The 17,693-nt window shown below is 44.0% G+C and overlaps 2 protein-coding genes and 1 pseudogene across 3 annotated transcripts in view; all 3 read left to right on the top strand.

The window, feature by feature from the left end:
- Nucleotides 1-16,178, top strand: part of LOC106901543 (amine sulfotransferase-like) — a 31,928-nt gene extending 15,750 nt beyond the window's left edge. For both annotated transcript variants that reach the window (XM_014964370.1, XM_014964369.1), the window contains one exon: nt 15,739-16,178. The gene's annotated coding sequence lies outside the window, so the exon portion shown is untranslated. The remainder of the gene's footprint in view (nt 1-15,738) is intronic.
- Nucleotides 1,579-9,354, top strand: LOC106901583 (annotated as a pseudogene).
- Nucleotides 11,076-15,772, top strand: LOC106901542 (amine sulfotransferase-like). Its single transcript, XM_014964367.1, has 7 exons — nt 11,076-11,144; nt 12,133-12,302; nt 13,125-13,333; nt 13,495-13,621; nt 14,167-14,261; nt 14,870-15,050; nt 15,610-15,772. The coding sequence occupies exons 2-7, from the start codon at nt 12,164-12,166 to the stop codon at nt 15,732-15,734; spliced, it is 876 nt and encodes a 291-aa protein (XP_014819853.1). The 5' UTR covers nt 11,076-11,144; nt 12,133-12,163; the 3' UTR covers nt 15,735-15,772.
- Nucleotides 16,179-17,693: the final 1,515 nt, after the last annotated feature.

The raw sequence follows: 17,693 nt of genomic DNA on the forward strand, positions 1-17,693 counted from the left end.
AAAACACAAACTAATGGCTATCAGAGGGAAAATGGTCTCTCACAGGCAGAAAGAATTTATCCCCAAATGAACAGCACTCCTTTAAGCGTCTCTGCTGGAATCCTGCTCCGGTGTATTGGCGGGGATATACAAACAAATCTGTCCAAACACCTTATCTTCCCAAAACAAATCTGTTTCATGGTGGTTCAGAATTGTTGCGGCAACCTAAAATCCCCATGCAACATTGCTGAACTTGGCAACTTGGATGCAAGACACAGAGGTAAAATGCATTCAGTTGTGAATTACAGGGGGGGAAGAAAGAGGGAGATGGAATGTGCAGGTGACAGAAACCCTGCAGGCGAGAGCAGACACGGGGTTCATGAGAGATGTCGCCGTCCACACTGACCGTGGAATAGCACTGAGACCATTGGTGTTGTTTAAATTATACAATAAGCCATACAGTTCCCTTCCAAGTCTCACACTGAACTTTGTCCAACTGCACCTACCATACATTAGGTATATGGATCCACAGTTAATTATTGATATTGCAAAGGACTATTTGTCCTGAAAAAAAATAACATACATTACACCTATGTGCAGTTAACTGCATAGAGACTGTAATTCATCGTTGCTGACAAGCCAGGACAAATCCTACCTTTAGGATGCTGCCATTTTAGAATACCCTTTGGATTCATTTGCTTTCCCCACTCACTATCTAAACCTCAGCCCTACTCCTCTTCCTGGATCACTCACAAGCTGACCAACCTGACAGATCAGTTGTCCAAATTCAGGGATTACGGGGGGAATGGATCCAGGTTAAATAGTAATCCTATACGAAACACAACATAGAACTGGAGAACAAAATGTTCTTCTTTGTCATGTTGTTGGAGTGCAGGTTTCAGTGAGAAGTGTCTCAGCCATTATTTTATTTTGGTTATAAAATCCCTCACAGCAAAACTGAACACGAGCACTTACAGGTGATTAACCTAAACAGCTCATTCCAGGCTCATGGCTGAGACCAGGTTGGATTGGTCTGATCAACCACTCCGGTGGAGTAGTGGCATCTGGTTTTTCTTTGGGACTACTGTCACACACAGCTCAGAGATGCAAACCTATTTGGGTAAAAATTCAGTGAAAGCTGAGAGAAAAAAACCCCAAACTACCAAAAAAAGCAAAAGATTTTCACAGAACCACAGAATCACACAGAGTTGGACGAGATCACTGGAGATCATCTCGTCCAACTCCCCTGCCAAAGCAGGTCCACTTAGAGCAGGTTGCACAGGAACTTGTCCAGGCAGGTTTTGAATTTTATTCACTGTCAATAAGTGAATTTTATTCACTTCTGCTCCTCTCCAAGCTTCCTCAATAATCCTCTTGATTAAAAAAACTTTCAAAAATCTAACCGGTCTGCTTTCACATGTTTCTGAGTTATATACATACTCTAATCTCGGTCTACTTTCACATGTTTCTGAGTTACATACATACTCTAATCTCTGTTCACGCTAAAGACAAGCAAATATTGGAAGTAAGCCAACCCGCACAATGTCCATGGGTTACCTCCCAGTTTAAAAGGAAGCGTGATGCACAGGCATCTCTAGAATGAGACTCGCATTCACGGAGCTGGGAAGTAGTAGCACACATCTCGTGGGCACCGAACGGAGAGCAGAGGAGGTAAGTGTGCCAGAAATTATTGGAACGGCAGATCTGTGGGGTAATTGATGCTGTATTACCCTCTCAGAAGGCCGAAAACATGTTGCAGAGAACAAGAGGGTAGAGCTGGTCTGTGCTTGGGAGGAGGACGGTCATCCAGAGCAGGGTTATCCCAGTGCCGGTGGGGAAACCGGAGCCTGACGTGGGATTTTCTGTGTCACTCAGCAAAGAAATGGGAGTCGTAGCTGTGAGAGAGTTAATTAAGCAGGGGGAAAGTGTGCGGATGCTGTGGATGTAGGAGACAAACTGGCAGGCAGCTCTGTGTCTGCGTTTGGGGAGAGATTGTTGAAATGCGTGTTTGAGATGTGTAGCTGGCTGCTACGAGAGCTCACAAATGTTTATTTTTGTATTGCTACATCTGTAAGAAACAAGCAGTGCAATCACCTTTGTCCCAAAGTGGTATAAAAACTTACGGTTTTGGCAGAACAAGATCAAGAAGGTTTCTGATCATTGAATATGTCTCCTTTTTGTTTCCCAGCAGCTTCTTGCTCCTTTTCCTGTATCAGAAACATTTTTCAACTCCTTCTCCATACCTTTGCATTTTTAGTACTTCCACAGCTTTGGGATAACATCTTGAATTTAGAAGACAACCATTCCCTTGCTTTTTAAACGTGGGGTTTTTTCTCCATTTAGAGCTCTGATTCAGTTAGAGTCATTGAGATTGTGAAACGCAGGCTTCTCTGTGAGGTCGAAGCTCCTCACAGGCTTTGATATAGGCAGTGGCTGCCCCCACTCCCCTCGTCCCCCTCACGGTCCATCACTGCCCTCCCTGGCCCGGCCATGGCCCTCACTGCCGGCACGGCTGGAGGGAGGCCAGTGCAAGCACAAGGGTCCATTCTTCCAGGCAGGAGATACATCTGGCCATATTTTCTTTGGCCATGGGCCTTTGGCAGTGGAACTGAGCTTGTCCATCCCCCAAAGCAAAGGATTTCGTTGTTGTCTAATGATACCAAGGAAGGGAGTTGAGGGGAGAAGTTAAATGGAGTTAATCTCATAAAACAAAGGCACAGGTTTGTGTTAAACCTTGGTAGCACCACATGCCCAAGAAGTTGTCTAGATCAGGGCCTGCCACAGTCTTTGCCACGTCTGAGAGATGTCCGTGTGTCCTCCTACAGCCGCTGGAGGTTACCCGGCACCGTCTGCCCAGGGCAGGGTGGGCAGTGGGTCTCCCCGGGTCATGGCAGCAGCCGCCGTCTTCTTTCCCCTGCCCGGCCAACCAGCCCGAGGCCTCTGAGCGGGAGGGCACCTCCTCAGCCCTGCGGCTCCAAGGGCAGTGCTCCCACCAAAGGCAGCCATGCTGCCACATCCCAGCGGGATGGCACTGGGCCGGCCAGCGAGCAGGTGGCCCTTCATGGGGAGTTCACAGAGCGGGAAGGCAAAGGGGAAGCAGAGGGTGAACGGGAGAGAAGCTACTGGTCACGGGTGGGATCAGGGGCCTCATTTCCAAGGACTGCCTGTTGTGGTGAATTCCGATCACTGGGCTGGATCACTTGTGCAATCGTCTCATTTGACAAATCTGAGCAAGGGTGACATCCACAGGGTGCAGGATTGGAAAGCACAGCCGTCCAAGAGAGCACGGGAAGGTTCACGTTGCAAGGGGAAGGCAGGAGACAGAAACCCTGACAAATTTCCAGATAGGAAAGGCTCTCTTCCCAAACATGTAATTTTCCTGGCAAATATACGGCAATGGTGTCCATGAGACACGAGACAATAATCTCATAAAACCAGTAGGCATGTTTAAGAAAGTAACACGCAGTCACATTTGTTCAACCTGGATTGCAAAAATGATGATGAGTTTGGGAAAAACGTTAGTAATGAGACAGAGAATAAGTAGGAGGAGGCAGAAATTGTCATAAGACATTCTGAACACAGTTTCAGTCACAACAGGCAGAACGAGAGCTTGGTGGTTAAGCGAGCTCTGGTCAAGAGCTACTGACATGCCAAAGAAAGCTCTACAGTCACTCAGATCCTTGAGGAATCTTCACAAGAGATTTTTACATGGGCTGCCTTCAGTTACATGACTTTTTACATGCATGTACCATTCATTTTAAAAGAGTAGAGGCCAGAGCTATGCACCTTTCTTTTTTTTTTTTTTCCATAGAAATGTATTCTGAGTGATGTTGTTGTGAAAATCTGAAAAACAAAATTTCAGTGTATTGTTTCCAGAATTTTTCCAGAATGCATTTTGCTAAATTTGTCAGCACTGGATTCTTTGTTTGAACTACTCATTTGGGATTTTTTTGTTTCTCTGAGATGAAAACCAAAGATGAAGATATAACTTCATATTTTTCTTGTTGCAGGTTATTTGCCTCTAAGGAGCACCGACTAAAAATGGAACCATCGAAAGAATATGTCTTTGAATACAAAGGGTTTAATTTTGCTACGAATACCAGAGTATGTAGCTTCAGTGGAGAATTTTGAAATCAGAGATAGTGACATATTTATTGTTACTTACCCAAAATCAGGTAATGGAATTGTTTCTTGAAGTGGAAAAAATCTGCCTTTACTCATCCATCTAGATGCAAAATACCTAGGGTTGTAGCTTTCATTATGGACTGGAATCTTCTCTGACTATGTGCAGAATTTTCCTCTGTCCTGCACCACCGTCCCGTTTCTTCCCCGGCACTTATCAATCTAAGGTGCCGCCCAAACCTTCCCTTGAGTCTCTACCATGCCACAGAAAAATCATCCAGGTTGATTATGCCAAGCAGAGCAAGACAGTCAGCAGAGCTGTGACAGCACTGGGTGTTGTGCCTCTGAACACTAGGGCTCGCGCTTTTGCTTGCCCAGTGACTTGAAATCACACCATGCATGCAGTCTAATCTCCAGAACCTAGAGCTTCCTTGCCAGGTGAGGTCTTCACAACCTGGCTTCAGTCTCTGGTGCCTTCCTTTCTCTGGACTTCTTCAGGACAACCTACAGCAATAATTCAATGCTCTTCTGCATTGATTTTTTTTGACTGATCCATTTCACTGGCCTATGGAATAGAAGGGGAAAGGAACCAGCACCAGTATCGTGCTGAGGAGGGCAGAGGACCTAGGACAGAACAGTTCTGCTCATTGCCCAAGGGGGCTAATCATTCAGGATTGGCCTCCCACCATTGCCAGCTGGCACATGAACACGTAGCGGCACAGCAGCCAGCCACCCTCGGGGTCCTGCCTTTTAAGATCATCCTCACCAGCAGCTTTGACCCAGGAGTCAGACCTTCTGCAAGGAACTTTAGAGAGCCAGTTGCCACAAGCATTTCCTCTGTGGCTCTCGTTTGTGCTTCACAAACGTGGTCTTATCAGCTGTTTGATGAGTGACATCTCACCTCACGTTGCAGGAGTTCTGGAAGGAAAGGTCTTCTCCGGATCCACTCAGTATGAGAAGTTTTTAGGTACCTGGTCCACAAATTTCAGGAATTCTTGTTGCCACAAGAGGGTGAAGAGAGGCATAATTTCTGTGGAAGCTGCGTAGCCTGGGTGAAGGTTTTGATAATGGCCATGGATGTTCCGCAGGGACAAAACAAAACTAAGCTTCCCTTCTGCACTCGGCAGTCACCAAGACGAGGTTTGCCCCCCTAAGTCTAGGAGGATGTATTTATATTTCATTATAGGTGTGCAGCGGCTCTGTTTATGACAATATACTGTCTTTAAATTTAAAAAAAAAAAAAGGTCAAGCAAGGTTCAAATATAAAGGTTTCGTTCTCAGGAACAGTGTGGACTCAGAATATTGTGAGCTTAATAATTCGTGAAGGCCACCGTAATGGAACAGAAAAAGTTGAGACCATGGACATAGTCCCGGGCTTGGAATACAATATGAAAAATTTGGATTATGCAAATCTGCCTTCACCTCGTACTTTTGTCACCCACCTGCCTTACTACTTAGTTCCAAGAGACCTGAGAAACAAAAGAGCACGTGTAAGTGAAGTTATTTTTATGATTTCTGTATAAACCAGTCATGTCAATATGCCCTGGGGAAGTGGTCCAAAGCCTACCATTTTGCTCTTTCAGTTCCCCATGTTTTGGTAGAAATATTACGTGCTTCATACACGTGGGGAGATCAGGGACCTTCTAAAGCCCATGTCTTCTGGTTCCTTCTGCCAAATCTCTCAGCCCCAACCCTGCTAGAGAGAGGGTGGTGCATCTCAGCAGCATCTGCCAGGGTCACACCTGTGCTGATTTTCCCCTGGCTGCTCTTTCATGGTCTGTGCCTGAGGCAGCAGCTCTCATGTCGTCAGGAGTCAGTAGGAGACAAAAATAATCCTGGCCCATAACAGCTCCTTCTTTTAAGGTGCCAGGACTCCCTCTTACACAGTCTGCTTGCCTCCTGCCTCTGGCACCAGCACCGCAGGCCAGGACTTTAGGTGACAGAGCACGGATGCTGTCAGCACCACCAAAGCCGGGACTGCAAGAAACTCTTCTCCATGTCATCCTGACTGTACACAGACAAGTGAAGCTGAATCAACCCAATGATTTTCTGGTGATGCTGGTGCAGCCTGACTGCCTTGCACAGGTGACCAGCATCACTGAGGTCTCTAACACTGACCCCGTGCAGAGAGTCAGGCGCAGACACTGCACGACTGCAGCTACAGAAATACCACCCCCTGTAAACAAATGGACAGCACTACGTTAGCCACAATTTACCTATCGGCATGGTCACCTTCAAAGGGGCTGCACACCTTGTAGTGGGACCTGTATGGAAACTGCACGGATGGTCCGGGTAACGGAGTCCTCTCATATCTCTGAGACAAACCCCCTTATTGTTTTGCAGGTTATTTATGTTTCCAGGAACCCTAAGGACGTCATGGTTTCCTACTACCACTTCTCCAAATACATGAATACACTAGAAGATGTACCAGATTTTAACCTTCTCATGGAGAGATTTCTAGCTGGCAAAGGTAGGATATGTTTTTTAACTGAAGAGCCCAAATCGTATTCCATGCCATCAGACTGAATGCAGATTGAATACAACAATAAGTACCAATTATCAGAATCCACATCTACGCTGTGATCTGAATCCAAAGCTGCAGAAAACTGTCTCAGCTTGAAACCATCTTCTGATGCAATCTGAACCCTAGAACAGGTAAGATGCTTTTTTTTTTCCACATTGGATGTTGATTCAGAATATAACAGTTATGACTGAAAATCTCTTAACACATTCCGCACTTTGTTAGTGGACATGAACACATAAGAATAGACACTGTGCAGCAAAGACAGAGAAGGAGTTTTTTTGCTTCTGCCAGTATGGGTTCAGATCACTAGAATCAAGAAATTATGTGAAAGAAGAGGGGAGTTGCCCCATTATCTCACAAAGACTGTGAGCATGCATCCCTCAGGTGTCAAAAAAACCTTTCCTAAATGACTTATGATTTTACTGTTTTACTGTGACCTGTTAAATTTCTTTCTTTCTTCATTTTTTTCCCCATACTTTGTCTTGTGAAGTCGTTGGCAGTTTTTGGCTGGATCATGTTTCAGGCTGGTACAGTCATGCAGAGGATTTCAATATACTCTTCCTTACCTATGAAGAAATGAAAAAGGTGAGGTCAATCACTACCACTGCATTCAAGATATTCTCTTCCTATATTGAGGGCACTGTCAGACAGCTCTTTATAATTACACTTTTTATATGGGAAAGTGGTTGAATCTGGTAAGGAGTAAATTCAAATTGAGACTTCTGAGAGGAGAAAGTCATTGCTCTCCTTGGTTCAAGGTCTTATCAATTTCTAGAGAATCATTAGGGAAACACTTTCCAATATGATACAAGTTATCTTCACTGCCACCTCAAAAACCCCTTTCAGAAACAGTACAGAACAAGGCTTTTGTGGGTACCTTCAATGGGAATGTTGTGCTCATGAGGACAGTTCCACTAAAGGCAAGACGTGCTGAAGAGGCAGGGCTTCAAAGTACTTGAGGAGCTCTCAAACTGCTGACCACAGTTTGCCAGCTTGGTGGCTGCCCATGCCTTTGTGTGACTCCTCATTTCTCCAAGGTGCCTGTTCTTCTCTGATGCAAGCGACAAAAGGCTCACGTAAAAGCCATGGTGATGCTTGCAGCCAAGTGAACGTCCTTTATTATGGTGGATGCCACTACTGCATGCATTTTGCTCTTTGCTTCATCAAGACTCTTCAACGTACCATTATTGCAGGATCTGAGAAGTGCTGTGCTGAAGATCTGCAACTTCATAGGCAAGAAGCTGAGTGAAGAGGAAGTGGACAGTGTTGTGAGACAGGCTACGTTTGAGAACATGAAGAAAGACCCCAGGGCCAACTATGAGAACCTGCCAGAAGACATGGCAGCAAAAGACAAGGGTAGTTTTCTACGAAAAGGTAAAGTGGAAGCAGTCCAATACAACAACTACTTGGTCCCATACTTCTTGGTATGGGATGAACCGAGGGTTTCTTGTCTCAGCAGGAATGTCCCATTTTCAGAGGGAGAATTCAGGTCAGTAGGAAATAAACTTTATAAGAACAGTTGTCTTGCTGTGGCATCAATGATTTCACCATATTTTCCTGAGGATAAAAATGTGTAATATTTTACTGATTGTAACGCAAGTTGTAACTGGCCTGTCAGATACTGGAATGATTTAAGGGTTGTTCTGAACCAGGGGAAAGAGAATTTTTTTTTTTTTTACGTGTGTGTTAATTTTTGAGGCTAGAGTCAGCTTAATTGGGGGAGGATACACCTTCTTGACCAACTACCGCATGAGTCCACCCCTGGGCTCCTGGGTATGGCTAAGACGAGCAGGAGGAAACCTGAGGTGGGGCACTGAAAGGAGAAAGGAGAGGTGTTGCTTTTCATCATTTCCTCTTTGAACTCAAAGGAATCAGTCAAACACCAGAAGAAATGAGTTGAATAAATTCATGAGGAGTCAGGATTATGGGTCAATGCTGTGCTTTATTCACAGCACCAAGATTTGGAAGCTCATCCTCAAAAGAGCACACAGAGCCTCACTCACAGCCCAGAGACAGGGAGGTGCTGAGGAAGCCAGGAATCCCACCCAAGAGCAGCGCTCACTGGTTGCGGCAGGCTCCAGAGGGGTGCACGGTCTGCTTCTCACCTCCCTTTGCTGCTTTTTTCCTCAGGCACTGTTGGAGACTGGAAAAACATCATGACAGTGGCACAGAACGAAAGGTTTGACCAAGTTCTGAAAGAGAAAATGAAGAGCCTCCCCATCAAATACATCTGGGATATTAACGATGAAATGTAGGCTGGTTTTGACCTTCAGTGTCCCTTGGTCTTTATACTGGGGGGACATATTTGCATTTCTGGAAGAAGAAAAGACATCCATTTTCTGCTCTGTTATAGAAATCATAACGACGACAGCTCAGCCACAAAATGTGATTTGTCTGAGGAAGCTACTCAGTTCCACTGGTGTCCTGATTGTAATTTTACAAGGCAGTTTAATGAGCTTCCTTGGTGAACTGGCCTCCTTTCTTCATGTTTGCTTTTACGTTCATCAGAGTTTAATATTACCAGAGTTGTAGACAACCGAGTGAAGATAGATCAGTGTTGTTACAGAGCTTCTGAAAAATCTTTCACTTGTGCCTTTCATGAGGCTTCTTTTGGTAGAATCTTCAATGTCCAAACTGGAAGTAAGATTGACCATCTGTATGGTTATACTTTGATATTCTTGATTTCCCGTTTCCTTTGTAAACACCGATACTCAAACATTTGCCATTAAAGTAACCTTTATGTTGCACTCTGTGGTGTTGCCTATTGACTGAAACACTTGATAGCATTGTCCGTTACAGTTCTTGAAGTCATGGCCGACAATTTGCTACTGGAAATATTGAGAAAAAACACAAGCTACAGTCACAGCAGTTTTTAAGTGAATGCCCACGCTATCATACCTGATGATCTGGTAGAGCTACCAATGTACAAAACTCCCAGCTATCTATGACTACGACCTTCCTCATGTATTCCTTGCAGACAGTAATGCCGTCTGTGCTGCCTCAAGATTTTTTCCTATCAGCAAGTCCAAAAACAGTTGCAAATCCAAGAACTCCACTCCTGACACGCATCTGGTCTACAGTATATTCACCTTTGCAGACAGTAATGCCATCTGTGCTGCTTACAAAGGGAGTTCCAACTCCCACGTCATCTTTTCCAACTCTGTCCATTGAAACTACTCACAAACTGGAGCTGCAGTTCCTCCCCTCCCCAGGTGCACACTGTTACGTTGCTGATGCATCTCCAGCATTTTTCTCCCCTCCAACAATCTTCTCTCTCCCTCAGGACAGCAGAGGGAAAGGACATGAGCTGAGCAGGAAACGATTTCTTCTGACTTTTTTCCAGACACTAACCACACTTCCCATGTGGGGAAGGCAAGTTTTGGACTGACCCTCAACCCTGCTTCCTGCTGTGATGTCTATGTGATCAAGCTACAGTGACTGCTTTTGGTTGCTATTGAACCAACCCCTGAGGCAATGGAACAATACTGTTAGTCCCAGCAGGGCCCATACCACAGCTAAAAGCAGGAACAGCCCTTACACTGCCAGAGCCCTTCCCGTGGGCTCCCTTAGCCCAACACCAGCCCTTGCAATGGCATAGTCAGATGCACAGATTTCTTCATGGCTCACCAGTGTTCAGCATACTCTTTATAACTTCCCTTTTGCTGCTTACTCGCAGCTGTGGCAAACAGGTTACACCCAAAGATATGAAAAGTGCTCCCAAGGCAAATTATGAGGTCCTTCCAAACAGATTGAAGCCATATAGTTCCTTTACAGGTCTGACACTGAACTTTGTGCAACTGCACCTACCTACAATACAGGTTAGGTATTTGGATCCCCAGCTTAATTATTAACATTGCAGTAGACTATTTGTCCTGAAAAAAGATAACATACTTTACACCTATGTTCAATTAACTGCATATAGATGGTAATTCATCATAGCAAACAAGCAAGAACAAATCCAAATGCTGACATTTTGGAATATCCTTTGGATTCATTTGATTTCCAGAAGCTGAGAGAAAAAAACCCCAAACTACCAAAAAAAGCAAAAGATTTTCACAGAACCACAGTATCACACAGAGTTGGATGAGATCTCCGGAGATCATCTCATCCAACTCCCCTGCCAAAGCAGGTCCACTTAGAGCAGGTTGCACAGGAACTTGTCCAGGCAGGTTTTGAATTTTATTCACTGTCAATAAGTGAATTTTATTCACTTCCGCTCCACTCCAAGCTTCCTCAATAATCCTCTTGATTAAAAAAACTTTCAAAAATCTAACCGGTCTGCTTTCACATGTTTCTGAGTTATATACATACTCTAATCTCTGTCCACGCTAAAGACAAGCAAATATTCCCACGTGAAAGACAAGCAAATATTGAAATATTGGAAGTAAGCCAACCCACACCGTGTCCATGGGTCATCTCCCAGTTTAAAAGGAAGCGTGACGCACAGGTGTCTCTAGAATTCACGGAGCTGGGAAGTAGTAGCACACATCTCGTGGGCACTGAACGGAGAGCAGAGGAGGTAAGTGTGCCAGAAATTATTGGAACGGCAGATCTGTGGGGTAATTGATGCTGTATTACCCTCTCAGTAAAAGAACAATAATTGTACATAGACCCCTCTCAGACCATTTGGCATGCACTGCCAGAAAGTGCTGCAGAGAACGAGGGGGTAGAGCTGGTCTGTGCTTGGGAGGAGGACGGTCATCCAGAGCAGGGTTATCCCAGTGCCGGTGGGGAAACCGGAGCCTGACGTGGGATTTTCTGTGTCACTCAGCAAAGAAATGGGAGTCGTAGCTGTGAGAGAGTTAATTAAGCAGGGGGAAAATGTGCGGATGCTGTGGATGTAGGAGACAAACTGGCAGGCAGCTCTGTGTCTGCGTTTGGGGAGAGATTGTTGAAATGCGTGTTTGAGATGTGTAGCTGGCTGCTACGAGCGTTCCCAAATGTGTATTTTTCCTCTTGCCATGTACACTGGAGCATGAATAGGCTTCTCAGGATATGGAGCGAGGCTTTTTTCCCACGGTGTAATTTTCACGGTAAAATGCTGTAGGAATCTGTAAGAAACAAGCACCGCAACAACCTTTGTCCCAATGCCATATAAAAACCTAATGTTTTGGCAGAATGAGATCAAGAAGGTTTCTGCCTCTTGTGCATTGAATATGTCTCCTTTTTGTTTCCCAGCAGCTTCTTGCTCCTTTTCTTGTATCAGAAACATTTTTCACTCCTTCTCCATACCTTTGCATTTTTAGTACTTCCACAGCTTTGGGATAACATCTTGAATTTAGAAGTGAACCATTCCCTTGCTTTTTAAATGTATTCTCAGTGATGTTGTTGTGAAAATCTGAAAGCTAACTTTCAGTGTGCTGCTTCCAGAATTATGCTGGAATGCATTTGGCTAAAATTTGTCACCACTGGATTCGTTGTGAATTAGTGACTAGTTTGTTTCCTTGTTTGACTCTGTGAGATGAAAACCAAAGAAAAAGATATAACTTCATATTTTCTTATTGCAGGTTATTTGCCTCTAAGGAGCACCGACTAACAATGGAACCATCAAAAGAATATATCTTTGAATACAAAGGGTTTAATTTTGTCACAAATACTACACCGGAGTATTTAGCTTCGCTGGAGGATTTTGAAATCAGAGATAGTGATATATTTCTAGCCACTTACCCAAAATCAGGTAAGAAGGGAATTGCTTCCAAAGGTGGGAATAGTCTGCCTTTATTCGGCCATCTAAGAGCACAAGTACCTAGGGCTGTAGCTTTGCTTCTAGAGCGGGATCATCTCTGACTCTGTGCAGAATTTTCCTCTGTCCTGCACCACCGTCCCGTTTCTTCCCCGGCACTTATCAATCTAAGGTACCCCCCAATCCTTCCCTTGAGTCTCTACCATGGCACAGAAAAATCATCCACGATGATTTACATGAACACGTAGTGGCACAGCAGCCAGCCACCCTCGGGGTCCTGCCTTTTAAGATCATCCTCACCAGCAGCTTTGACCCAGGAGTCAGACCTTCTGCAAGGAACTTTAGAGAGCCGGTTGCCACAAGCGTTTCCTCTGTGGCTCTCGTTTGTGCTTCACAAACGTGGTCTTATCAGCTGTTTGATGAGTGACATCTCACCTCACGTTGCAGGAGTTCTGGAAGGAAAGGTCTTCTCCGGATCCACTCAGTATGAGAAGTTTTTAGGTACCTGGTCCACAAATTTCAGGAATTCTTGTTGCCTCAAGAGGGCGAGGACAGGTATAATTTCTGTGGAAGCTGCGTAGCCTGGGTGAAGGAACCAAAGGTTTTGATAATGGCCATGGATGTTCCACAGGGACAAAACAAAACTAAGCTTCCCTTCTGCACTCGGCAGTCACCAAGACAAGGTTTGCCCCCCTAAGTACAGGAGGATGTATTTATATTTCATTATAGCTGTGCAGAGGCTCTGTTTATGACAATATACTGTCTTTAAATTAAAAAAAAAAAAAGTCAAGCAAGGTTCAAATATTTCCTTCTCAGGTACTGTGTGGACTCAGAATATTTTGAGCTTAATAATTCATGAAGGCCACCGTAACGGAACAGAAAATATGGAGACCATGGACAGAATCCCATGGCTGGAATACAATATAAAAAATATGGATTATGCAAATCTTCCTTTCCCTCGTGTTTTTGCCACCCACTTGCCTTACTACTTAGTTCCAAGAGACCTGAGAAACAAAAGAGCACGTGTAAGTGAAGTTATTTGTATGATTGCCGCAAAACCAGTCATGTCAATATGCCACTATGGAAGTGGTCCAAAGCCTACCATTTTGCTCTTTCAGTTCGGGAAATGGTCCAGGTAATGAAGTCCTCTCATATCTCTGAGACAAACCCCCTTATTGTTTTGCAGGTTATTTATGTTTCCAGGAACCCTAAGGACGTCATGGTTTCCTACTACCACTTCTCCAAATACATGAATACACTAGAAGATGTACCAGATTTTAACCTTCTCATGGAGAGATTTCTAGCTGGCAAAGGTAGGATATGTTTTTTAACTGAAGAGCCCAAATCGTATTCCATGCCATCAGACTGAATGCAGATTGAATACAACAATAAGTACCAATTATCAGAATCCACATCTATGCTGTGATCTGAATCCAAAGCTGCAGAAAACTGTCTCAGCTTGAAACCATCTTCTGATGCAATCTGAACCCTAGAACAGGTAAGATGCTTTTTTTTTTTCCACATTGGATGTTGATTCAGAATATAACAGTTATGACTGAAAATCTCTTAACACATTCCGCACTTTGTTAGTGGACATGAACACATAAGAATAGACACTGTGCAGCAAAGACAGAGAAGGAGTTTTTTTGCTTCTGCCAGTATGGGTTCAGATCACTAGAATCAAGAAATTATGTGAAAGAAGAGGGGAGTTGCCCCATTATCTCACAAAGACTGTGAGCATGCATCCCTCAGGTGTCAAAAAAACCTTTCCTAAATGACTTATGATTTTACTGTTTTACTGTGACCTGTTAAATTTCTTTCTTTCTTCATTTTTTTCCCCATACTTTGTCTTGTGAAGTCGTTGGCAGTTTTTGGCTGGATCATGTTTCAGGCTGGTACAGTCATGCAGAGGATTTCAATATACTCTTCCTTACCTATGAAGAAATGAAAAAGGTGAGGTCAATCACTACCACTGCATTCAAGATATTCTCTTCCTATATTGAGGGCACTGTCAGACAGCTCTTTATAATTACACTTTTTATATGGGAAAGTGGTTGAATCTGGTAAGGAGTAAATTCAAATTGAGACTTCTGAGAGGAGAAAGTCATTGCTCTCCTTGGTTCAAGGTCTTATCAATTTCTAGAGAATCATTAGGGAAACACTTTCCAATATGATACAAGTTATCTTCACTGCCACCTCAAAAACCCCTTTCAGAAACAGTACAGAACAAGGCTTTTGTGGGTACCTTCAATGGGAATGTTGTGCTCATGAGGACAGTTCCACTAAAGGCAAGACGTGCTGAAGAGGCAGGGCTTCAAATTACTTGAGGAGCTCTCAAACTGCTGACCACAGTTTGCCAGCTTGGTGGCTGCCCATGCCTTTGTGTGACTCCTCATTTCTCCAAGGTGCCTGTTCTTCTCTGATGCAAGCGACAAAAGGCTCACGTAAAAGCCATGGTGATGCTTGCAGCCAAGTGAACGTCCTTTATTATGGTGGATGCCACTACTGCATGCATTTTGCTCTTTGCTTCATCAAGACTCTTCAACGTACCATTATTGCAGGATCTGAGAAGTGCTGTGCTGAAGATCTGCAACTTCATAGGCAAGAAGCTGAGTGAAGAGGAAGTGGACAGTGTTGTGAGACAGGCTACATTTGAGAACATGAAGAAAGACCCCAGGGCCAACTATGAGAACCTGCCAGAAGACATGGCAGCAAAAGACAAGGGTAGTTTTCTACGAAAAGGTAAAGTGGAAGCAGTCCAATGCAACAACTACTTGGTCCCATATTTCTTGGTATGGGATGAACCGAGGGTTTCTGGTCTCAGCAGGAATGCCCCATTTTCAGAGGGAGAATTCAGGTTAGTAGGAAATAAACTGTGGCATCAATGATTTCACCATATTTTCCTGAAGCGTAATGTTTTACTGATTGTAATGTGGCTTGTAACTGGCCTGTCAGATACTGGAAGGATTTCCTGAGGTGGGGCACTGAAAGGAGAAAGGAGAGGTGTTGCTTTTCATCATTTCCTCTTTGATCTCAAAGGAATCAGTCAAACACCAGAAGAAATGAGTTGAATAACTTCATGAGGAGTCAGGATTATGGGTCGATGCTGTGCTTTATTCACAGCACCAAGATTTGGAAGCTCATCCTCAAAAGAGCACACAGAGCCTCACTCACAGCCCAGAGACAGGGAGGTGCTGAGGAAGCCAGGAATCCCACCCAAGAGCAGCGCTCACTGGTTGCGGCAGGCTCCAGAGGGGTGCACGGTCTGCTTCTCACCTCCCTTTGCTGCTTTTTTCCTCAGGCACTGTTGGAGACTGGAAAAACATCATGACAGTGGCACAGAACGAAAGGTTTGACCAAGTTCTGAAAGAGAAAATGAAGAGCCTCCCCATCAAATACATCTGGGATATTAACGATGAAATGTAGGCTGGTTTTGACCTTCGTCATCCCTTGGTCTTTATACTGGGGGGACATATTTGCATTTCTGGAAGAAGAAAAGACATCCATTTTCTGCTCTGTTATAGAAATCATAACAATGACAACTCAGCCACAAAATGAGGAAGCTACTCAGTTCCACTGGTGTCCTGATTGTAATTTTACAAGGCAGTTTAATGGGCTTCCTTGGTGAACTGGCCTCCTTTCTTCATGTTTGCTTTTAGTTTCATTGGCTCTAATATTACCGGAGTTGTAGACTACTGAGTGAGGACAGATCAGTGTTGCTACAAACGCTCTGAAAAATCTTTCATTTGTGCCTTTCATGAGGCTTCTTTTGGTAGAACTTTCACTATCCAGACTGGCAGTGAGACTGACCAACTTTATGCTTTTATATGCTTGATTTCCCGTTTCCTTTGTAAACACTGATACTCAAATATTTGCTATTAAAATCATGTGTATTTTGCATTCTGTGGTGCTGCTTCTTGACTGAAACAATTCGAGTCCACACTGCCCCTTGCCTTTGGGCTTCACGTGAGAAGACTAATTCAGAGATATATCTCAGATTTTTTTCTATCAGCAAGCCCAGAAACAGTTGCAAATCCAAGAACTCCACTCCTGTTTCATTGGCTCTAATATTACCGGAGTTGTAGACTACTGAGTGAGGACAGATCAGTGTTGCTACAAACGCTCTGAAAAATCTTTCATTTGTGCCTTTCATGAGGCTTCTTTTGGTAGAACTTTCACTATCCAGACTGGCAGTGAGACTGACCAACTTTATGCTTTTATATGCTTGATTTCCCGTTTCCTTTGTAAACACTGATACTCAAATATTTGCTATTAAAATCATGTGTATTTTGCATTCTGTGGTGCTGCTTCTTGACTGAAACAATTCGAGTCCACACTGCCCCTTGCCTTTGGGCTTCACGTGAGAAGACTAATTCAGAGATATATCTCAGATTTTTTTCTATCAGCAAGCCCAGAAACAGTTGCAAATCCAAGAACTCCACTCCTGACACGCGTCTGGTCTACAGTATATTCACCTTTGCAGACAGTAATGCCGTCTGTGCTGCTTACAAAGGGAGTTCCAACTCCCACGTCTTTTCCAACTCTGTCCATTGAAACTACTCACAAACTGGAGCTGCAGTTCCTCCCCTCCCCAGGTGCACACTGTTACGTTGCTGATGCATCTCCAGCATTTTTCTCCCCTCCAACAATCTTCTCTCTCTCTGTTTTGCTGCTTACTCACAGCTGTGGCAAACAGGTTACACCCAAAGATATGAAAAGTGCTCCCAAGGCAAACTATGAGGTCCTTCCAAACAGACTGAAGGAGAAAGGTTGTTATTCAAACGGCAAACAGGAGTGTCAAGCTGATACATAAGAAGTTGAATCAGGCTAAAAGGAGAAAACCAAAGCTGTAAAAGGTAAGCGCTTGCCACCTAAACTATGAGAAAGTGTAACTGTGGGGTTACACACGCAACATTACAACACAATAATGGAACTTGGATGCAAGACACAGAGGGAAAAGACATTCAGCTGCAAATTACAAGAGGGAAAGAAAGAGGGAGACAGAGTGTGCGGGTGACAGAAGCCCTGTAGGAGAGAGCAGACACGGGGTTCATGAGAGATGTCACCTTCCACACTGACCATGGAATAGCACTGAGGCCATTGGTGTTGTTTAAATTATACAATAAGCCATATAGTTCCTTTACAGGTCTGACACTGAACTTTGTGCAACTGCACCTACAATACAGGTTAGGTATTTGGATCCCCAGCTTAATTATTAACATTGCAGTAGGCTATTTGTCCTGAAAAAAGATAACATACTTTACACCTATGTTCAATTAACTGCATATAGATGGTAATTCATCATAGCAAACAAGCAAGAACAAATCCTACCTTTAGGATGCTGACATTTTGGAATATCCTTTGGATTCACTGATTTCCAGAAGC

The sequence above is a fragment of the Calidris pugnax genome, unplaced genomic scaffold (genome assembly GCF_001431845.1).
Source record: "Calidris pugnax isolate Ruff unplaced genomic scaffold, ASM143184v1 scaffold219, whole genome shotgun sequence".
NCBI lineage: Eukaryota > Metazoa > Chordata > Aves > Charadriiformes > Scolopacidae > Calidris > Calidris pugnax.